General features: G+C 42.6%; 1 protein-coding gene across 1 annotated transcript in view; it reads right to left on the bottom strand.

Annotated features, from left to right (window-relative positions):
- gria1a (glutamate receptor, ionotropic, AMPA 1a) overlaps nucleotides 1–20,015 on the bottom strand; it is a 96,083-nt gene that overhangs the window by 67,085 nt on the left and 8,983 nt on the right. Inside the window, 2 exon segments of the mRNA XM_049585871.1 lie at nucleotides 2,120–2,304; nucleotides 7,201–7,440. Coding sequence (XP_049441828.1) covers nucleotides 2,120–2,304; nucleotides 7,201–7,440 — 425 coding nt within the window.

Raw genomic sequence — 20,015 nt, 5'->3', positions numbered from 1 at the left:
GAAGTTGCATCCCTGTCATCCCCCTCCTTCCTCCTCTGCTAAATAAAGTACAGTCCCTAGGCCATGACAGTGAGCCAGCATCATAAATACCAGAGCCCTGGAACTAGCTCACCTGTATGAAATGCACCCTTTATAAATTTCAATAATTATACCTTTGCTTTTCTTGCTACGATGCGCCAAAATGTCTGCTGTGAAAAGGCCTATAATCACAGTAGCAGATTTGCCGCTCAACATTTTTAGTCATTTTTAGAAACAATGGGTGCTTAAACTAAGACAGAGGTAGCCAGTTGGAAAGTCAACTGTCCCTGGCAGATTTTATCAGCTGTAGCTAGCTAATTAAGCTAAGGTTAGCTGCATGAGTGGGTTGAAAAAACTGACTGCGGCCGACTATTTCATGTTTCCACCTGAATCATTTTAAACAAGAAGCCTAAGGGGGGTGTAATATTGGTAATTAATGGCTAGAAGCATGATATTGTGATTAAAGACTGAGGCTAAAGCTATGTGCCCTGGGCAAAAAGTTAGCATCTTCACCAGTTGATTATAACATAACATTCTAAGCTCTAACTCTGTCGCTCTAACATAACATTCATAGCATGCATATGTTTTTGTTTTTTAAAACGTATGTTCCAGTTGTAAAAGAGAAAAGGCTTTTAGGTTGAAAACTAACGCACAGTTGAGCACGGTATGCCAGCTGCTGTACCTGGATAAGGAGTCTGGGTGAGACTACTAGCAGGGCAGAGTTGCTAACGTTACTCTAAACTCTTCCACACAAAGTGGATGTGCTATGCATGAAATTATTTTTTTTTATAATGTAACCTCTGACACCATAAAATAATGTCGCAAAATACTTCTTTGACTTTGGAGTAATCCTCTTTTAGGCTACTTCTGTAGGAAGCACACTAGTTAGCCTGACATGCTAACAACTGCATCTTCTCTTAGAGCACACAAATGCTATTTATTCATTTTTCACACTTTCACTCTCATGATTTTGGTTTTGTAAACTATACAAAAATGCGCCACCATCAAAAGTATTTAAAGTGGAAACAGACAACTTTTCAACTTCCTCCACCCCTAGCGTTTTTCCAGGTGGTAGCCTAGTATTGTTGGCTCAGTGGCAAATACAACCAGATCACTTTACATTTCCATCAAAGCCTAGCAACTACCAACAACACTGGACCCACTGCATTTTGTTTTCTACAGTGACTTTGGTTGTTTCACCATCCGCCATTTCTGCTACTGGAGACAGCTAAACAAAAGCTCTATCCGCTTCCTGTTTGGTTGCACAATCATTGATGCTCTTCCTTTGAGCTGTAAAGTAAGCCTTCATTTTCCTGGGAGACTGTTCCCGCTGACAGGCAGAATTACATAGTGAAAGTAAGGCTTAGAGGAAAGCAATCTAAACGCTAATGGTGTCATTATTCTATAGCCATTACATTGTGCAATCAACACTGATTCCATTATAATAAGTTAAAGCAAAAAACATGTCTATTTCCACTTTAAATGCTGAGTCTTACCACAGCTCCCTGCACACTGCTTCAGTGTGCAGTAAAATCCAAAGCTTGACAGGCCTGTCATGCCTAATTACGGTTGCTAAGCTTGTGATTGGGCAAACTGTGTTTGGGGGAAGAGGTTTAGCCAACAGTCGATTGTGATGCCAAGATCCGTCTCCTTCCAACCACACAGAGGTGAGTAAGTGATGATCCTATCACAGAAGAAGTGCCGACTCCAAATGCCAATGCTGGGTTATTTATCTCTCCTGTCCTTGACGCTCCAGGAGACTAAACACCACAGCAGACCCCCAACCAACCCCCACTCTCCATTTACATCCCCTCCTTTCTCCTTTGTTTGTCTGATTAAAACATGCACAGCCTTGTCCTACAGTGTGTGTATTTTGAAATTCTGAAGAAGTCCTTTAAACGTAACATGCAGGCTAATTACTCAGTTTATAATAAGCTTGATGTGCTGATCATGTAAGAATCGCACTTATGTTATTGGGAGCTACAGCATTACATGCATGGTTTTATTATGAGGTTGCAGCCTTTCAGCTGAAGTTGCATTATATATTGCAACATAATTACATAATCCTGTCTCATTGCAAAAACAGAGAAAATCTCTTCACCTTTTTCAGGATGCCAGTGAGCCTCTCTGTCTCACAGTCGATGATAATCTGGCCCTCCTTCCTCTTGTCCAAATCCTGGAACACTTTCAAGAAGGAGGCCTCCGTCATGGTCTCCACATTGACTGAGGTCACCAGCCAGTTCCTCTCCGCTGCTGTGTCCAGGACCTTCTGCAGCACTGACAGGCCTAGACGGAAGAGTGGAGAAGGTTAAAACTATCAGTGCAAGAAGTGCATTCTGACTAAACTGGGAAAGAAAAAAAACTGCGCAGGTGTTTGCAGAAAAAGTTCTGCAAAGACATTCAAGACGAAGTGATGAATGACTAGCACGTACTGTACCGAAGGTGATCCATATGTGTCTGTATTTTGTTAGGCAGCACGAGACATAAATTATGTGCAGGTTAATGTTATACAGTGTGTGGTTATATTATGAGCTAAAAGATGAATTAAAACAATTTGGGAACAAAACAGAAGCTGTGCAGAAAACCAAACTGCTCTTGATAAGCTTATCCATCAGAACCTCCCCTGTAGCCTCGGTGATAAAGTGTAACGAGTGGGACAGTCCATTAAGCACTTTGACACGTACAGGTGTGTTTTTCCACTTCGTACAGCGTGGGGCTAAATAATCACCACTTTCACACTAACAAATAACCAGCCCGTGCATCAGCGCAGACGACGCACTCACAGCCAGCTTTACGTCCTCCGAGCACCAATTACAGGTGGCATTACTCGATTACACTGTCGCTGCGGAGACACTTGTGCATCACAGAGGCAGAGGCTGAGCAGCCAATGAGCTTAAGGCACATGCTCAGACAGTAAAAAAAAAAAAAAAAAAAAAAAAAAAAAAGGCGATTAGAGAACACATTGATCTTGAGCTCTGATTTACAGTCTGACTCACTGTTGTACTCCTTTGCTGCTGGCGGTAGACCAATCAGATTCCTCTCGAGCTGGCAGCCACAGTTGTTCCACCGAGTAAATAAAGTAATTTCACCCGCAGCAGACTGGCAGACATCACCCAAATGAATTACAGCAATTACAAAAATTTAGAAAATGTAAACTAATACTTGATTTATCTGTGTTTGTTTTACCACCGCTAAGCTGGCAAACACTGCTGGAGTCACCGTGGGCCTACACATAATGTGTTTTGTATATTCCTCCATGCTTGTTTGTTCATGTTCATACAGGCATTTTATGCATATTGAGCAAATGTAAATATGGCTTATCCACAACAACAGCAACACAGACCCCGTCAAAAGAAGAATGAGAAAGGCACTCGCAGCCTTTGAAAGATGATTGCCTGGCCTTATTAAAATGCACACCAGCTGCTCTCCAGGCAATCCATGCTGCCGATTTGACACCAGGTCATTAAGAAATGAAAAGATGGATGCTGTTTCACCTCCACACATGACCACAACACAGTACATGTAAATAAATTAGACACCCCCCCGAAAAATGATGTTTGGAAATGTACATGGAGACATGTAGCTCCTTCCGTGGTGTCTCTATCCATTCTCTGTGGCTCATGAGTGAATAATGGTAGTCCTTGGTGTTGACAGATTCAGGAGAAGCTGTGAAACAGATGATAGGCATGGGAACACAGGGGGCAGTTAATCATGGCTGTGAATAAGGCCAGTGGGCTCTGAGGAGAGTGGACAACTTCCTCTGAACGGAGTGAAAGGTTTCAGCACCATGGACAGCACCGTGCACCGTGATCTGAGGAACATAAAGCTCTCTCTATCTCCTCATGGCTTCTCTTTTAATTATCTCACCTTGTCCTAATGTCTCTGTGTGTATTTATTTGGTAATCTGGTTTTGCATTATGTACATTATGTTCCAGCACTTGAGCAAGACCAGCTAAAATTAGTGCTGGAATCTCATTAACGCATGGTGTTGAGAATGTTCTGCACTGTAATGTAATACAGCGAGACCTGGAGTCAACTTTGCTTCAATGCTATCTGTGTGGCTGGTCTATTACATTTTTTATCTTCCATCTACTCTTCATTCCTTCCCTGCTTTCTTCCCTTTCTTGTCTCACTCTGTTAGCGCTGAATATCCTCTCGCCTTTTCAAATGTAGCTATGTGGCTGATGCACCCCTATAAATCAGAGCCAGCCTGACAGTGAGGCTCGTGAGACTGGCCAAGGTAAAAATGGTCCTCCAAAGGCATCCTGGAAGAGAATAATATCATAATGGAATCTGGCTGTCATAAGCATCCCTCTGGCCAGAGGCAATACATGGAGACCCGGGCACCAGGCAATCGAAGGTAAAGAAAATAACACTTTGGGGAAACCATTTCCTGAATATTGTTTATGATAGGTTTAATGGGCTATCAAATTTGTTTTCCCATGCTTGGCTTTTGAAAATAAAAGGAGAGGCACTTTTATTAGCAGTAAGACAGCAAGAAAGATGTTAATAGAAAAAAAAAAAAAGGGGGGGGGGGGGGGGGGGGATATTAAAGTTGCTGAAGTGTTAGGAAAGTGACACTGCATGTGGTATATTTTTATGTCCTTGTCCAATTCACATAATGGATAAAACACTGAAAAAATCTCAAGTATGAATGCATATAATATAAATATACAGGATATATATATATATATATATATATATATATTAGAGAGCTTTTAACCTTTTTATGGGAAATATCACCAACGAGCGCCAAATACAGATACTTGGAAAAAGCACAGACTATAGGGGGCGCTAGTAAGAGGCTAAAATTATAATTTAAAAACCCTTTACCATCTGTAAAGGAGACAACACAGAAAACTACACTATGAAATGCACCGCCGCTCCGTCAAAAAAAGACAAGGTGCAGGAGCAGAGCCAAGAGTCACTTCTTGGAAGCTTCTGAAATGCACTGTTGCACGACTGGTGGAATCACAAGCATTGCCTAGAGCAGTGGTTCCCAACTGGTCCAGCCATGGGGTCCAGATTTCTCCTTAGTCATTAGTTCATGGTCCACAAAGTTTAATACATTCAGTGTCATATTCTTGTGTTTGGGCATGTCGTCAAGCTAGTTTGCCGTCTCTGTCAAGTAGCTGTCCGGTAGTCGCTCACTCTACAGGAGGTAACGGCACTTCAAAACAAAAGCTCTGTGCTGGAAATTCACTGTACTTAAAAGTAAAGTGGCTTTTTACAAACTTGACACATTAGCAAGTCACTTGTGGTCCATTCAGAATGGACCACAAGTGACTCACCGGTTGGGAACCACTGGTCTAGAGTGGCCACGATCAGCTGCTGCGACTGTGTTGCAGATGAAACGCGATGCAGCTGTGCCTGGTGGAACTCAGAGCTCGCGTATCTGTTCATTTCATGCTTGCTTTGTTTCATATCTGGTGTACTGTCTGCAAGATATGTGTACTACCCGGTTGTTAGGGTAGAAAAAAAGCTATGATTATTTTCATTTTCACCTTGCTATGAATTATTTCTGTTGTGTTGGTAAAATATATTTCTAAAAAAAAGGTCATAGTACGTACGGGTTTGAGATCTGTGTAGTCACAAACAACCTTTTCATTCAACCTCTTCATTCATATGAGCAGTGACTGATCCTCTTAAACAAATAACAATAACAAAACAAACATCTGTGAGTGGTAAAGCCAAATTGACCTCAGGATAAATGAATGTTAATCTGTGTGAAGAATGATAATGGGAAAATTGATTGTAATTTTGTGCGAAATGCTCACAGTTGATGGAGCTGCCCATGGCGCGCATGCGCACATGCACACACACACACACACACACACACACGCGCATGCGCCAAACAAATTCCTCACAACTAAACATGATTTTTCTTAAAGGCTTAAAATAACCCTGTAGGAAGGGTGACTACAGCGTAGTATCCAGGCAACAGAGGACTACTGATATGGATTCCACTGGCTCCATCCCACCACTCAATCACACAAGGGTGACCCTGCACACACACATTCACACACACACACACACACATTCACACACACACACACACACACACACACACACACACACACACACACACACACACACACTATCCAACAGTTTGTCAGTTGGTAATGAAAGGATCATGGCAGATAAAAAAAATCAGTGGGACATGTGTGTCGCTACGGCCATCATCAATCAATAGGGCTAGAGATCTCCCCTGTCACTGCGAGATCGTGTGCTTTGCAGAGTGACATGATGGCATCTGTCTTTTAAAGCTGACTTAAGTCTGCTTATGTCTCTCACACAAGTCAAAAACTCCAGGAGGGAAAAGTTGCAATAACGTGCATGTGCAAAATGTGCACACAAAGCATGCACACAATATACACCCACACAGTCATGCTCCAAAACCCAAAACACCTGGGACAGATGGCACGGCATTATGGGAAGGGTACAGCTGATTGGTTAGAGAGGGGAGGAAGAGGAGGAGGCTGACAGGTGTGCTGCTTTATCTCTGCAGAAATGTTTTGAAGATGTTTAAATTGTATGCCACAGCAGTTTTTGTGCTTTTCTTTTTTTTTTTTTTTTTAGTATGCGCCTAATAAAGGGACAGTTGCAACAGGAGTTACTGCTGAGAGCTGCTCCATGAAAAGCTTAATCTTTTGTTCCATTGTGTGATTTATCTGCTACTCAGCGCAGGTCAATGTTTCTTTTATGTGTTCTCCGTCTGCACAGAGACGGTGGTCTGAAATAAATGTTCTGATGGCAGCTCATTGCAGCACAATGGCTATGATTGACCCCATTGCTGTCGCCATGGCAATATGAAGACGACTAATGGTAGCTGGTTTAACGACTGGTTTTGCCTGTGAGTGTCTTCATGTGCATGTACTTGAAATGCTTTTGAAAAGAAATCCCAGTGTGAAAAATGCTGATATTCAAACATGAATGAGGATGATGACACATTGAAGATAAATGCACCTGTTTATAACTGACAATCCACTGAAAACCTTCATGTGAAATATTTGCAAAAATAACCTACATGTACATCCAAGTGGCTTGGTCCACCTCACAGTCATTTTCATTGTGAAGCGGGAAAGCTTAAAGCATATACGCTTATCAAACATAAAGGTGTCCGCTTAAAATAATATGCTAAATACATATTATGATGTGAAATTAAATACACGAGTTTCCTACCTGAGTCAGAGCTGTACATGTAGACAAACTTGGTCCACCCGTAGTGGTCAATCACTCCCACCAGGGCGTCCTGGAGCTCAGGCCTCAGCTGGATGACAAACTGGTTGGCCGTCTCGATGGGGAAGGATGGCGTGACGAAGCAGACGTGCAGCGCTCCGCAGAAGGACATGAGCATGTTGACTGTCTTCCTGTCATACAGGCCGATGATGGCGTACACACCTTTGGAGAACTGGGAGCAAACTGCAAGAGAGAAGAGAAAACGGGGAGAAAGTTAGTTTCTGAACTTATCTGATCAAATGAAATGAATGCAACATATTCTCATCAAGTAGGCACTTGCTACTTTGGTGGACCCATAATTTTTTGTACAATAAACTACAAAATATAGGAATTTTCAACACTGGAATTTACCTGCGATTCACATTCTGCACAATGCAATAAAATGTTGGTCTGATTATCTGTACTGTCTTGTCGCTTGTAAATAACGTCCCATAGATTTCCTCATGTAGGAAAAACAAAGATGTATTGAATTAAAGCTAAAATGATTTGTCAGATCATTAGACAGTCGATTCCAGCTTCTCCAGTGTTAAAATTTGGTGCTTTTGCTGCTACAGTTAATTTGATATTTTTGAGTTCTGGTGTTTTGGCCAACAGATTCTTCCGCACTCTGGGAAATTCTGAAAAAAAAATTCTGAAGAAATTCACCTTTTTTTGATACTTTTTTGATACAGACCAACTACTAACCACTGATTCAAGAGCGTAACAAACAGTTGATAGTTAAAGCCCTGCATTGAATAAAATTGAATTCTAGATCATGTGGATGTTTCATTTTTCTTTTTTCTCTTATCATCCATCACCTAAATACCCAAATGCATATAACAAAAGCCATCCCTGATGTTTTAAAAAAAAAAAGGGAGATTCTGAGAGAGAAATCTGTCTTTATTCACAATTTGTTTTACCCATTCAATTAAAACCTGAGTCATCACACGGTGCTTCTGAATTTTTGTTTAAAGTAGCTCTTATAGCCTTGTCCTCACCTCCATTCAACTACTCTGTGGCATGTTTATGTAGAACTGGCCAGTTTGTCCATCTGTATACCACCAGTCTGTGTGTTTGCCTTCAGTGAGTGGTGCAGCGGGTAAAGGCAGATTAGAAGTGGAGAGGTTAATCAATGCATCCCCAGGGTTCCATTGACATTTTACTGGCAGCAGGAGGCGGTTTGCATCTCTCATTTCCTTTCTCTCCCTCCGTCTCTCCATTTCCCTTTCTCTCATTGTCTGTTTGTCACTCTGACTTCCTTCACACCCTCTAATACCTCAAAATAGCTAATTTATGTTCACAGTCTTCTCTTCGGAAAAAGGTATGTCCTCTCCATGCTTTCGGCATGGCGTGCTATCTTTGCACTCGCAGGTCTGGCCTGGGCTATTTTCTGCCACGGCGATGGGTGGGCCTTACTTATCTCAGTATTTACCAAACAGATTGAAGTCGCTGCCTGTCCCCGCGCGAGGGCCAGCTCGCTGCTAGGAGCTGAAGGCAAGACAGAGAGAGGATGGCCCGTGCCCAAAACGCCTAACCCGTCACAGACCTGCACCCGCGGGGCAGGCACGTGTGTGTGTGTGTTTGCGTGTGTGTGACGGAGATAGAGGGAGAGTGAGAAATTCGGCGGTATCACATAAAAATACGTGTGCACACACGCATGAGCACACACACACATATGCAGTCTCTAGTGCTCCAAAAGCCTGGTGACTCACCCTACTTAAAGCAAGCCCTGAAATAGACATTTTGAGCCTCGCCACACTGACTCAGTAACAGAACTATCTTTCCTTCATGGTCTGCACACGCTCTTGCTATTAAATCGACACTCTCTCTGCTATTGCTTTCCACTAGCACACATTATATTTCCCCTTACAATTTTCTAGGACCAATTTCAGCGGTGGCCTCCATGTTCTGCCTGGATGAAAGGTAATGAGAGCTTGTTTGACTTTTTGTGCAGTGTCCCATTACTCTGCCCTGCAGCAGGTTACCATGTTTCACTGAATATGACTCATTTCTCATACCTACAGTATGTCTGTCTGACAAAAAAAAAAAAAAAATAAAACATGCAGCCATGTGGCACGGACCTCCTGCTCCGAGCTGGCAAGAGAACCATGTGCTCGTCTAATTCGACAAGAGCATGACACAGGACATTAGTGTAACTCAGCAGTGTCGGGTCTTGTTCTGATAGCAGTATAGAGGAGCGGCGTATTGAGTTTGTTTGTGTGCGAGGGGGCTTGTTAGCGCGGCTCCACATGTGTAACGACATTGGAGGCAGTGCTGAGAGACCTAAAGTGATCTCGAAGACCCCAGCAACACCTGTCCACCCTGGCACTCCGTGTCTCCTCGCCACAGTTACAGCTGCCATGGCGGCAGAACTGAGGTTGCCCGGGCAACGGTCTGTTTCTCTGGCAGGGATTACAGTAGCTCAGAGCTGCTAAAGGACTTTTGGAAGATGAAGTGGGAATTGTGAGTGTTTGGACATTTTGTCATAATTAGGTTCCCCCTCAAGGAATTAGCAAATTTGCAAAACCGACTTGGCTTTGCAAAAATAAATCCTTAGATAATGTCGGAAATAATGGAAGATTTGCGGCGCATTTCCACAGCATCACATTTTTTATTTACACTCAAAATAAACCATAATCATTTCCAAAAGTCAACAAACCCTTCAGCATATGCATACAGATGATGCAGGGGAAACTCACTGGAACTGTCTTCTGTTTTTTATATTTTCACCCTTTGTAAACTTCTCCTATGAATGAACAATAAGTTGATTTGCATTTGGCGTGGTCAAAGAGTTTCGGGCCGCAGGAAAAGAGAGGAAAAACTCAAATCCTAAAGGGACTGATACTCGCACAACAGGAGGAGCTGTCAGAAACAACTCACGCAGCTACTGTCTTCCCTGTTCTCTGTTTCCTGTGCCCTGCAGCTGTTCCTCTGCTTAGCATGAGCCAAATATCAAATGACAGACGTGTCTGTGCCGGCTGCACAAAGAGGGCGTGTTAGTGACAGTTGTTCCTGCATCTGAAGTTGTGGATGACGGGAGGGTGATGCTAGGGGGTTGGTAGGCAACGCTGCATCCTTCAAACTGCCCATGAATGTTTATAGCTCGGTACAAAATCACATACTGGACCACTGCTGGTTTGCTCTTACAAATAAAGTCTGACTTTGACTTTATGATTACATTAATGATGCTATAAAATATATATGTATTTGAAATAATGATGGATTCTAAAAATGTATGAAGGGCTTAGAGTGCAGCCTGAGCCGTATTTGATAAATGCTCTGAAATAAATGACACATAATTTATAAAAATAACGCTAGATTTTTTTTTTAAATTGTTGACAAGGAAATTATCCTGAAATCACACTGAGACCATTTAGACCGGGCACAGTGTAAATACAGGTTGATGGCAAACTGCATCAGTTAAGGGTGTCAAGGTGCCCTTGTGCCTGCTACCTGCCTCCCAGCTGCTCCACTGGAGCACACACTAACCTGTGTACAGGACTGTGGTATTGCAGAGCAGCTCCTTTGTGTGGGTGTGATTCTTTCTTCAATAGCTCTGCATTGCTTGATATGTCAAAAAAAAAAAAATCAATAGAAGGTGAATTTAAATGTACCGGGTGCAGTCACAAAACAATTTTTCAAATGCATTTTTGGGGGAAGCCACAACCATGTTTGCGAGAATCAATTTGAGGTACGTCGTCTGAGCGTGTTGGCTCAGTAAACACATGTACTCTGGACTCAGGGGTTTACTGCGGCCTCATGCAAACCACATATTCTGATAAGGTTGTTATATACATTACATGCCTCCACAAACACACACAAAGGGAACACGGGGCTTCTACTATTTTTCTCCCCTGGGACTTGCATGCCATTATCCTGTGCAACATTAAGGTCAGCAGTACAGAAGGAATTTCACAGCAGCAGGAAGCTGGGTTCAGCTGGAGGGAACGTTCTGATTGGAGGGTTCTTGCTCAGCCATCCATAAAGGTCTTTTTTTTTTACCACTGAGGAGAGACATATCAGGTGACTCCACAAAATAGGACATCCAATTAAGTATCTCATCCTATCCACTGATCAACATATATGTACCCTTCTCTAGTCTGAGTATTTCTTCCTGTGAAACTCCAAAGAAAATAGTTTTATTTTCCTCTGGGCATCGATGGACAAAGACTGTGGAATGGAAGAGTGAGCAGCTGAATCCAGCCCAGCTTTCCTCCACCACAGCATAACCCTGCCAGATTGACTCCCAGAGTCACACACCACCCTTATTCAGTGAGTCTCAGTTCTACGAACACACCTGGGTTTATGTTGTCTATCCAATGTCACCTTTACACTACAAGACCGCAGATCTCAGGCTGATGCCCCAGGAAGTCAAATGTGTTTTCACTTTCAGTCAAAATCAGTTTATAAAAAGGACACAACAAGGAAAACCAAGGACACTAGCCTATATTAAAAGGCTGGAACTATTATTTCTTATGATCAGTTTATCCTTTTTATTAAAATTAATTATCATTTCCTCAATAAATATCACAACTTATTGACAAATGAATGTCAATGCAGGTCCAGATGAAATATCTCAATAAAACTGCCATAAAATTTTGCGCAGACATTAATGGTGCCCGAACGATGAAGCCTTTGGTGATCATCTGATATTTTCTGTAGCACCACCGGCAGGTTTTCATTTAACGTCTAAACTAATTACATTCCCATCAACCTCAACTGTACGTTGTGTTTAGTGCTAGCATGCTAACACACCCAACCAAGATGGTGAACATGGTAAACATTACCTCAAAGGGGCTGTATATGACATTCAGAGCGTTAATGTAGCAGGAAACAACCATGTGCTATGTAAATACATAGTGGAGTAATAGCGTCCTGAGCAGAGACTTAAGTCACATTACTTCTGAATGTGTTATAATTCGAGCTTCTCTGTTGTTGTGGTATACGGTCCGGCCAGGCCTGCATGTTAGTGCATGTACGTCCCTCATGTGTATTACTGCTGATCACGGCTTCACACCCACCCTCCAGTTTCCCCAAGGTTAATACTGTTAGCTCTGTCAGCACTGATGCCATTGTTAGCACCTTTTTTGCGCTATTAGCACCATTAGCTACTAGTTGTCAGCTCAGCCACTTCCATGTTGAGAGCTGTGTGCAGACAGTCCTCAGACTCCAAATCATACATATGCTCTAAATGTCATATACAGCTCCTTTAATACCATCATGTTAGCATTGTTCGTGTTAGCATGCTAGCATGCTGACATTAGCATGTAACCCACATTTTTGCTGTCTGTTGCTGCAGTTTTACTCAGAGAGCTGCCAGCATGGCTGTGGACTTCTAGTCTTGATGCCTGATAACAGCTAATCAATGAATGAGCTTAATCAGTTGTTCCAGCTGTGTTTCCAGGAGTCAACACATTATTTTGTTGATAATTTTAAGTACAGCGTAATGTAAAATGTTTGTCACAAATCGGGTTTAAGCAGGAAGCCAAACCCTGTGCTGCCGCACAAATCTTATAAATGCTTAACATTAATTATTGCAGGTGTAGGCCTAAGGGTTACGGTGCTTACTGTGAACTGGACAGTCTCTAAACTGTGTCTGGTCTTACACCTTTGTTGCATGTCATTTACCATCTCCCTTGCCCCTCACCCATCTCATTTCCTGTCATCTGTGTACTGTCAGATTTTTAATAAAGGTACTATAAGGCACACATTCACACTGCATGCTATAGTATCTATGCCATACTTAGTTTAAGGTATCCTTTTGAAAAATGAGAAGGATGACAGGAGCAAGGAGGTTCCTGTCACATCAGGCAGTAATATACACCACCTCCACAAGGGTGAAGGGTCACTCAATCAACCACAGAGCACTTTGAGGGGAGATAAACACATCTGACACCAGACACTGCAAGATGCACACAATCATACTCCACTCAGCCACCCATGGCTAATAACTGTCAGATGATGTGTGTAATAAAAACAGAGAGCATGTTGTGGTCCCTCTGGTCCCATCCATCTTCCAGAGAGCTAATCAGCTACATTAATGAGAGCCTGGGCAAAAGGAGTCGATATCCGATTCGCACATATGAATACATTTAGAACTTGCCAGCACCCCCCTCAAAAAAAAAAAAAGAAAAAAGAAGTCTCGCTGGTTTTGACAAGACAGCATCTCACACACAGCTTGTGCTTGTGAAGAATCCCTCAGGTGATGGGTGGGGGTGGCCTACACCATGAGCCCTCCACCACAGAATGACTCACGCGGTGCAATAAATCTCCTGCTATTCAGAGGACAGGGACCCAGGGGACCGAAACGCAGCACCAACAGGGATCTGCATAAATGCCTGTGTAGGAGGGTTTTTACTGCGAGGACAGTTTTCTCTGGGATCTCCTGCGAACGACTTGAAATGTATCCTGGAGAAAATGATTCATTCCGTGATAATGTGTCAATGTACTGCAGAGAGATTATTTCATCCATGCAGACTAATACCAAGTCAAGAAATGCAACAGGTTTAAGAGGTTTTTAGGAGGGGGTGGGCTTTGCCTCACTGCTTTTCTACCTCTCCAGAGTATCCATATGCCCCATGGAGTGTTGCGCTCCAGAGAGGTGCGCTTGCTATTCCCTGGTATAAACAGCTTTAGCTCCTCAAGCTTAAGGGAGATTTACTGCCTGTGCAAGAGCAATAAAATTGTGTTTATGTCAGTGCTGTTACTGGTGTGTGTGTGTGTGTGTGTGTGTGTGTGTGTGTGTGTGTGTGTGTGTGTGTGTGTGTGGCAAAAGAAGAGAGAAAATAATAGAGGGAGAGAGGAAAAGACAAATGAGGAGGTGAAGATAGAAAAAAGAAAAAAATGGGGAACTTAGAGAAATATGGCAGACAGAAAACCTCTAAACTCTTAAGCTTCCACCGCTGGGAATAGCAGTGATCAGAGCAGCTGACCAGCCAAACAGATCTTAGATTAATGTCGGGAAGTGTTGGATACTCATGAGAGATTACATTAGTCGAAACGGGGGTAATGGAAGGTTAATAAGGATGAGCCAAAAATCAAGCGTGTCTTGAAAATGTAGGTGAGGGTGGACAGAAGGCAAAGCTGGTTTCTGGAGAGGAGAAGAAACAGAAGCATTAGTGTCTACGAAAGGAGATGATAGGGAGACTGCTGCGAACAAAGGGAACAGATGCCAGCCTAGCAGTGGGAAACACAGGGACCACACGGCGAAATCTAGATTTCTCCTATTTCCTCTAAGTAATAAAACAATGGCACCGCATCGCCTCATTAAATGGGTAATCGAGGGTGTGAGAGCACTCCCCTCAGCTCCGAACACATCTCTCTCCCTTCCTGTGTCTCACTCTCTAACCTTCTCACGCTAGGCCATTGTCTCCCCTCCTCGCTGTTTCTCACCACGTTTCCAATCTGGTTTGCTGCGGAGCCCTGCAGCCTGCTGAATAAATGCTTACCTGGGCAGCGGGTCAGAAACCCAGCCCAGACCAACTCCTGTCAGGGGGTATGGAAACTCCAATTATCTCCTTAACAATCATCCCTTCGCAATTATCTCCCCATCTGCGTATCGGTGTCGACAGGTGCAGAGGGACGGTCCCGATCGCACACTTTCTCTGACACAAAAAGTGATGGAGGTGGATATGTGGAGCAAGAAGAGGCGAACACACAACCTGCATGCTAATGCAGCTTTATACGACTGTAAAAATTAAAAACTGTCCTCAACAAATTCCAGCTGAGCCACTGGGAAATAAAATGTTCGTAATAGACCTGAGCAGAATGTATGAGTACAACCAGTAATGTTGCATTCATTTGCTTACAACAAACCAGAGCTGCAAGTTATAATTACTGTTACTGCTGATAAACTGTTGTTTATTTTGGGATCATTTGTGCTTCATCAGTTGATTCCAAAAATCTATCAAATGTAAGAGAATACTGAAAATTGGCCGCACAGTTCCCCAAAGTGATGTCTTTATATGAAAGCAATGAATTCTTTGATTTAAGATGCTAACATTTGTCACGTTTGCTTGATGCATGACTGAAATGAATGATTGATCAACGTTGTCAATTCGTTTTCAATCACTTGGGAAACTGTGTATAGATGTAGTGACCAGACAGTCTTTTGGTTAATACAGTAAATATTTGACAAATAAAGGTACTTCATCACATTGATGTAAAAACGGACAATTTGCTGAGCCCCTCACCCGCACAACAAAAATCCAATCATAGCTTAGCAACTGTAACCAGGCACAGCAGGCCTGTCAGTCTTTGGCTTTCTCCACGTTGAAGTGGTATGCATGAGGCTTTTAGCAGAAGCAATATCTAAAACATTTGGAGGGTGCTGTCCTATTTCCAAAACCAAAAACACAAAAAATACTGAGAGCCTGTGTCCACATTTTTTGTCTTCTGAATCATAGTGTCTCTTTTTCAATTCATTCCAGTGAAGACAGAGAGCGTATGCAGCTGCCTCCAGAAAAGGTGTAGCGTCTTTTTTCAGAACACTCTGCCCTTTTTGTGCAGCCGCTCAGAGCATTTCCTTTGAAAAATCTTAGAACTTCTCAGAGAGGCACTGGTGTCATCCCTGTCGTTCCTTTTCATGCAACCTTGTCATATGAGGTGGGACTCCTCACCCGTGTAACCAAGACAACCGAGGAGAAGCTTGTTCTGACCGTGTCTATCCAAGGTGTCCCATATGTCGGACAATAGCTATCATAACGGAAACAGAAAAGCTTATTTGTGGGAGCATGCAGGGTGCTTCCATCACTGTGCTGATAAGGTTATACCCTGTACAAGCTTGTTAGCTATGTGGTCAATACTTTACCTAGCATCTTAAAAGAAGACACTGGGAGCAGCTTTTTTGTGAAGCGCTGAGATGAAGAGCTCTGCCACCATTTTCCTGCCAAAGAAAAACGCCGTGTGGACGCCGGCCATGTGGACACCAGCCGTGTGGACACCGGCCCTTTAGAGGTGCAGAAACTGTTGTACATGCTTTTACCTCTTTGCGACTTAATCATTGCAACAGCCTTTATTCGTGTCTTAATCAAAAAACCTTGCAACGACTTCAGATTGTTCAGAGCTCAGCCGCAAGACTTTATACCAAAACCAAGAAGCACGACCACATCACACCAGTTTTAGCCTCTTTACATTGGCTCCCTGTTTGTTTTAGGATTGACTTTAAAATCTTATTGATTACTTTTAAGGCTCTTCATGGCCTGGCTTCAGATTACATTTCAGACCTGTTAGTACCTTATGAATCTATGCGTAGTAGAACACTGCAGCACATCTTAACATTTTTCATGCTGTAGTGCCATTTTTGGAGTAGTTTAATATGCTATACATAAATACAACCCTTATATCCCAAATTTTAATAGTATGTACAGACTTATGTCCATGAAATAAATTGCTAAAAAGTGCAATAAACTCCCAAAAAAACACATATTTTTCTAAATACACGCAAGCAAATCAGTTCATACTCACAACGTGATGACGCTTATTCCAACGTAGGAAGTGCTGTGAATACCCGTGGTCTGGATTATAATGTTTTTGTTGTGTACGCTTTTTACTGGATTTCTACAAACCCATTAGTGCAAGGAAACAACGCTCTGGGACACGATGAATGCGTGATATGTTAGTGTAACTCCTCTGGTTTTATATGCAAAATAATAAATAATTATTGCTTTCTATTGCATCTTATTTGGTTGCAATTCTACCAGCATTTAAAAATAGATGTGCAAAAGGGAATCGCAGGCGCTCCCACTGATGTTGAAGGGCTACGATCCACAGGCAGAGGTCTTTTGCTTGTTCCAGACTCCAGGCTGAAGACTACAGAGGACAGAGCTTTTGCCACCAGGGCCCCGAGGCTCTGGAATGACCTGCCTGAGGATATAAGGCTGTCCAAGTCACTGGCTTCATTTAAGTCTCTCCTAAAAACCTACTTCTATCGGAAAGCATATCCTGACTTTATCTGAGCTGTCTGTCTATTTTATTGCTACCTTGTTGATGTTATTTCCCATTTATTATCTTGATTTTAGTTTTGGCTTTCCTTATTTTATCTTTTAATTAGATGACAGTTTATTAATACTTACATATACCCTCCACTACATGACTGTTGACCAGTAGCCTCATGCAAATGTAGCGTTATTTCCAAAGCCGGGCAGTATAGCATTAGCTGAGTCAGAAAAAGAGGAACATTTTAAAAAGAGTCAGGCAAACAGTAGCAGTATGTAGCTAGCCACAAGAAAATATGAATATATACAGAATTAATTAGCAAAAACAGATCAAAAACATCCTTTAAATGAATAAACAAACTCTGGTTTGATTGATATTTCCTGGACTGCAGACACAGAAAATATAATTTAGAGAAAGAAATACAAATGGATATCTGTTTTTGCAAATTAACCCTTCAATGCTTGAGACAGTGTCATTTCAGCAACAAAAAAGACGATCACCAGCCAGAATTTAAGAGCTTTGGTCCACTTTCGTTGGAAGTCAAGGACCCTTTGTTTCAAAATGTCTTAGAATTTCAAATAAATCTGCTACAAATATTTTTGTAAACTGTGTATGTCCTGCGCAAGAACAGATAATTTGATGTAGCACCAGTAACCTGGGGGGGCTGGGCTGAGCAAACAGTCAATTATATACATTATAGATCCAATATCATCTTGTAGGAGTCCCTCCCTCCCAAATTTCAGCAACTGTTGCAGGTCTAGTGTCATGGCAAGGCAGTCATTTAGTACTACGAGCATCTGTGCGACTGTGCTGTCACTGTAAGAGCAGTTACACTATGTCACAGTGTTTAATATGCTTGTAGGCTTTGTTCCTCATTAAAATACACAGAAGCTCCGGAGATGCACTGTATGACAAAAGAGGGACTCGCTTCTGTCTTTGCCGCAAAAACATGACAGCTGCCATCATCCGGCGCTCGTCCCTCCACCCCGCAGCACAAATCCTGGTCTTCATCCCCGAACACATTGTTTTCTAATTGCCAGCCCCACATGTCTCAGCTCAGACCTCCACGTCCCAGCTGCCATTACCTCCAGAGACGACAGATTTGTTTTAAATACTTGGTGAGCTTGTATGAATACAGAAAAGGATTCGGAGCAGGCTTAGAAAGACAATGAGGAGAACAAATAGAAACAGAGCGGACACAGTCATCAGCGAAGGGTGTGTGTGTGTGTGTGTGTTTGTGTGGTGAACGAGAGGCGTATGTGTGATAAAGACCAGTGTCTTGTCAACACGATGGAATTCTTAAACCTCAAGGCACTGGATGGCCGTTGGGTTACTTTTATGTGGCGAGTTGTTCTTAGAAAATGGTCACACAGCAGGTGAGGAGATTAAATGACAGGTTGCTTATTTTCTCCTTCCTAACCGTTTCTCTCTTCCCTCACCCACAATCCCCCGCCCCACGTGCACATTTCCTCTTCCTTTCTTTTGCAAAGCAATGCCGGCACATACAACACACAGAAACAATCTCCATCCCCCTTCTGCTCCACACTCTATCACTCTGCTGCTTGGGGAGCAGTTTTGGCTGATCTACATTGATTGCTATGGGCCATTCTCTATCCCTGGCGCTCCGGAGCAAAAAAAATCCAAGCCGTCTCATTCATCAAACCAGCACCTGCCAGACTCTAGCCCTAAGAGAACAACCGTCAGTTTCTTTTCTTTTTTTCCCCCCTTCTCTCCCATTCTCTTTGTTTTCTCCTCGACAAATAACTGTCATGTCCTGAACAGTCAGGAGGGAGCGGTGATCTGCTATTCGTCCGCCTTTTTCAATAACCCATTGAACATTCGGTAATCCCTCCGAACATGCACGCACTGTGGAAGTCAGTCACCACAGCTGTACCTCAATGACTGACACAGTAGCTACACAAAAAAAATACAACACCCCAGAGCCTCCCTGACACCAGCCACGGGGTCTGAAATTGCAGCTTAACCTCCACCCCCCACCCTCCTCTTCTTAACACTTCCATCCCAGCTTAGACTTTTCTTTCTGGGGTGTTGTTTGCCCCTGTAGGGGGGAAAGATTGGAGCAAAAAGGGTGAATGTAATAAATACAGACATAAAGTTTCCAGGAGATGACTTTTTCTTTTTAAGTTTCTCCAGGCAGATCCTTGAGAGCTGCGTATTTTTAAGCATAACAGCGCTTAACAGAGTTAGTCCAATTGTCTTTTTTTCTGTGGAGTTATTATCACATATTTATGCTCATAACTCCATGAAGTGATAGCATTAGATGTGCTGCACTGAATAATACATTAAATGCATCTGCTCGAGCTCCGTCTCTTGTTAGCTATTGTGTGTGTGCAAGTGCGCGAGCGAGAACTTCATAAAGCAGTCTCACATGCTCGCACACATTTCTGTTTGGTAGTCGGAGCAAGAAACTACTCTGATGAGAAAAACTTACGCAAGGTGCTTGTAGCAGTAGTCGGACTCCAATTCCACTACTCTAATCTTTGCTTAGAATCACTGGATGATTGGTCTCTTTAGGCTCGTAAAAATAAAATGAACAGACAGACAAAGCAGACAAAAATGGTGGTTGACCAGGTCAAAACTCACCAACGTATGGAAGCAGTGATGATGGATCACACATAGATGCTGCTTTGACTTAAGGGGCCACAAGTCCAAAAGGTTGGAAACCACTGCACTGAAATACTTTATTGTATAAGGTAAAACTGAAAGTGATGTGAGTTGAATCAGGAGGTCAGTTTGGGTGATTCATTTTTAAATTTTCCTTCATTTTCTCTTTCAAATTGGTTTGATAAACTTGTGGGTATGTTTAAAACCTGCCCGACTGA

The sequence above is a fragment of the Epinephelus fuscoguttatus genome, linkage group LG9 (genome assembly GCF_011397635.1).
Source record: "Epinephelus fuscoguttatus linkage group LG9, E.fuscoguttatus.final_Chr_v1".
Lineage (NCBI taxonomy): Eukaryota > Metazoa > Chordata > Actinopteri > Perciformes > Serranidae > Epinephelus > Epinephelus fuscoguttatus.
Note: the sequence above shows the minus strand (reverse complement) of the source record. Positions and strands in the feature narration are given on the sequence as shown.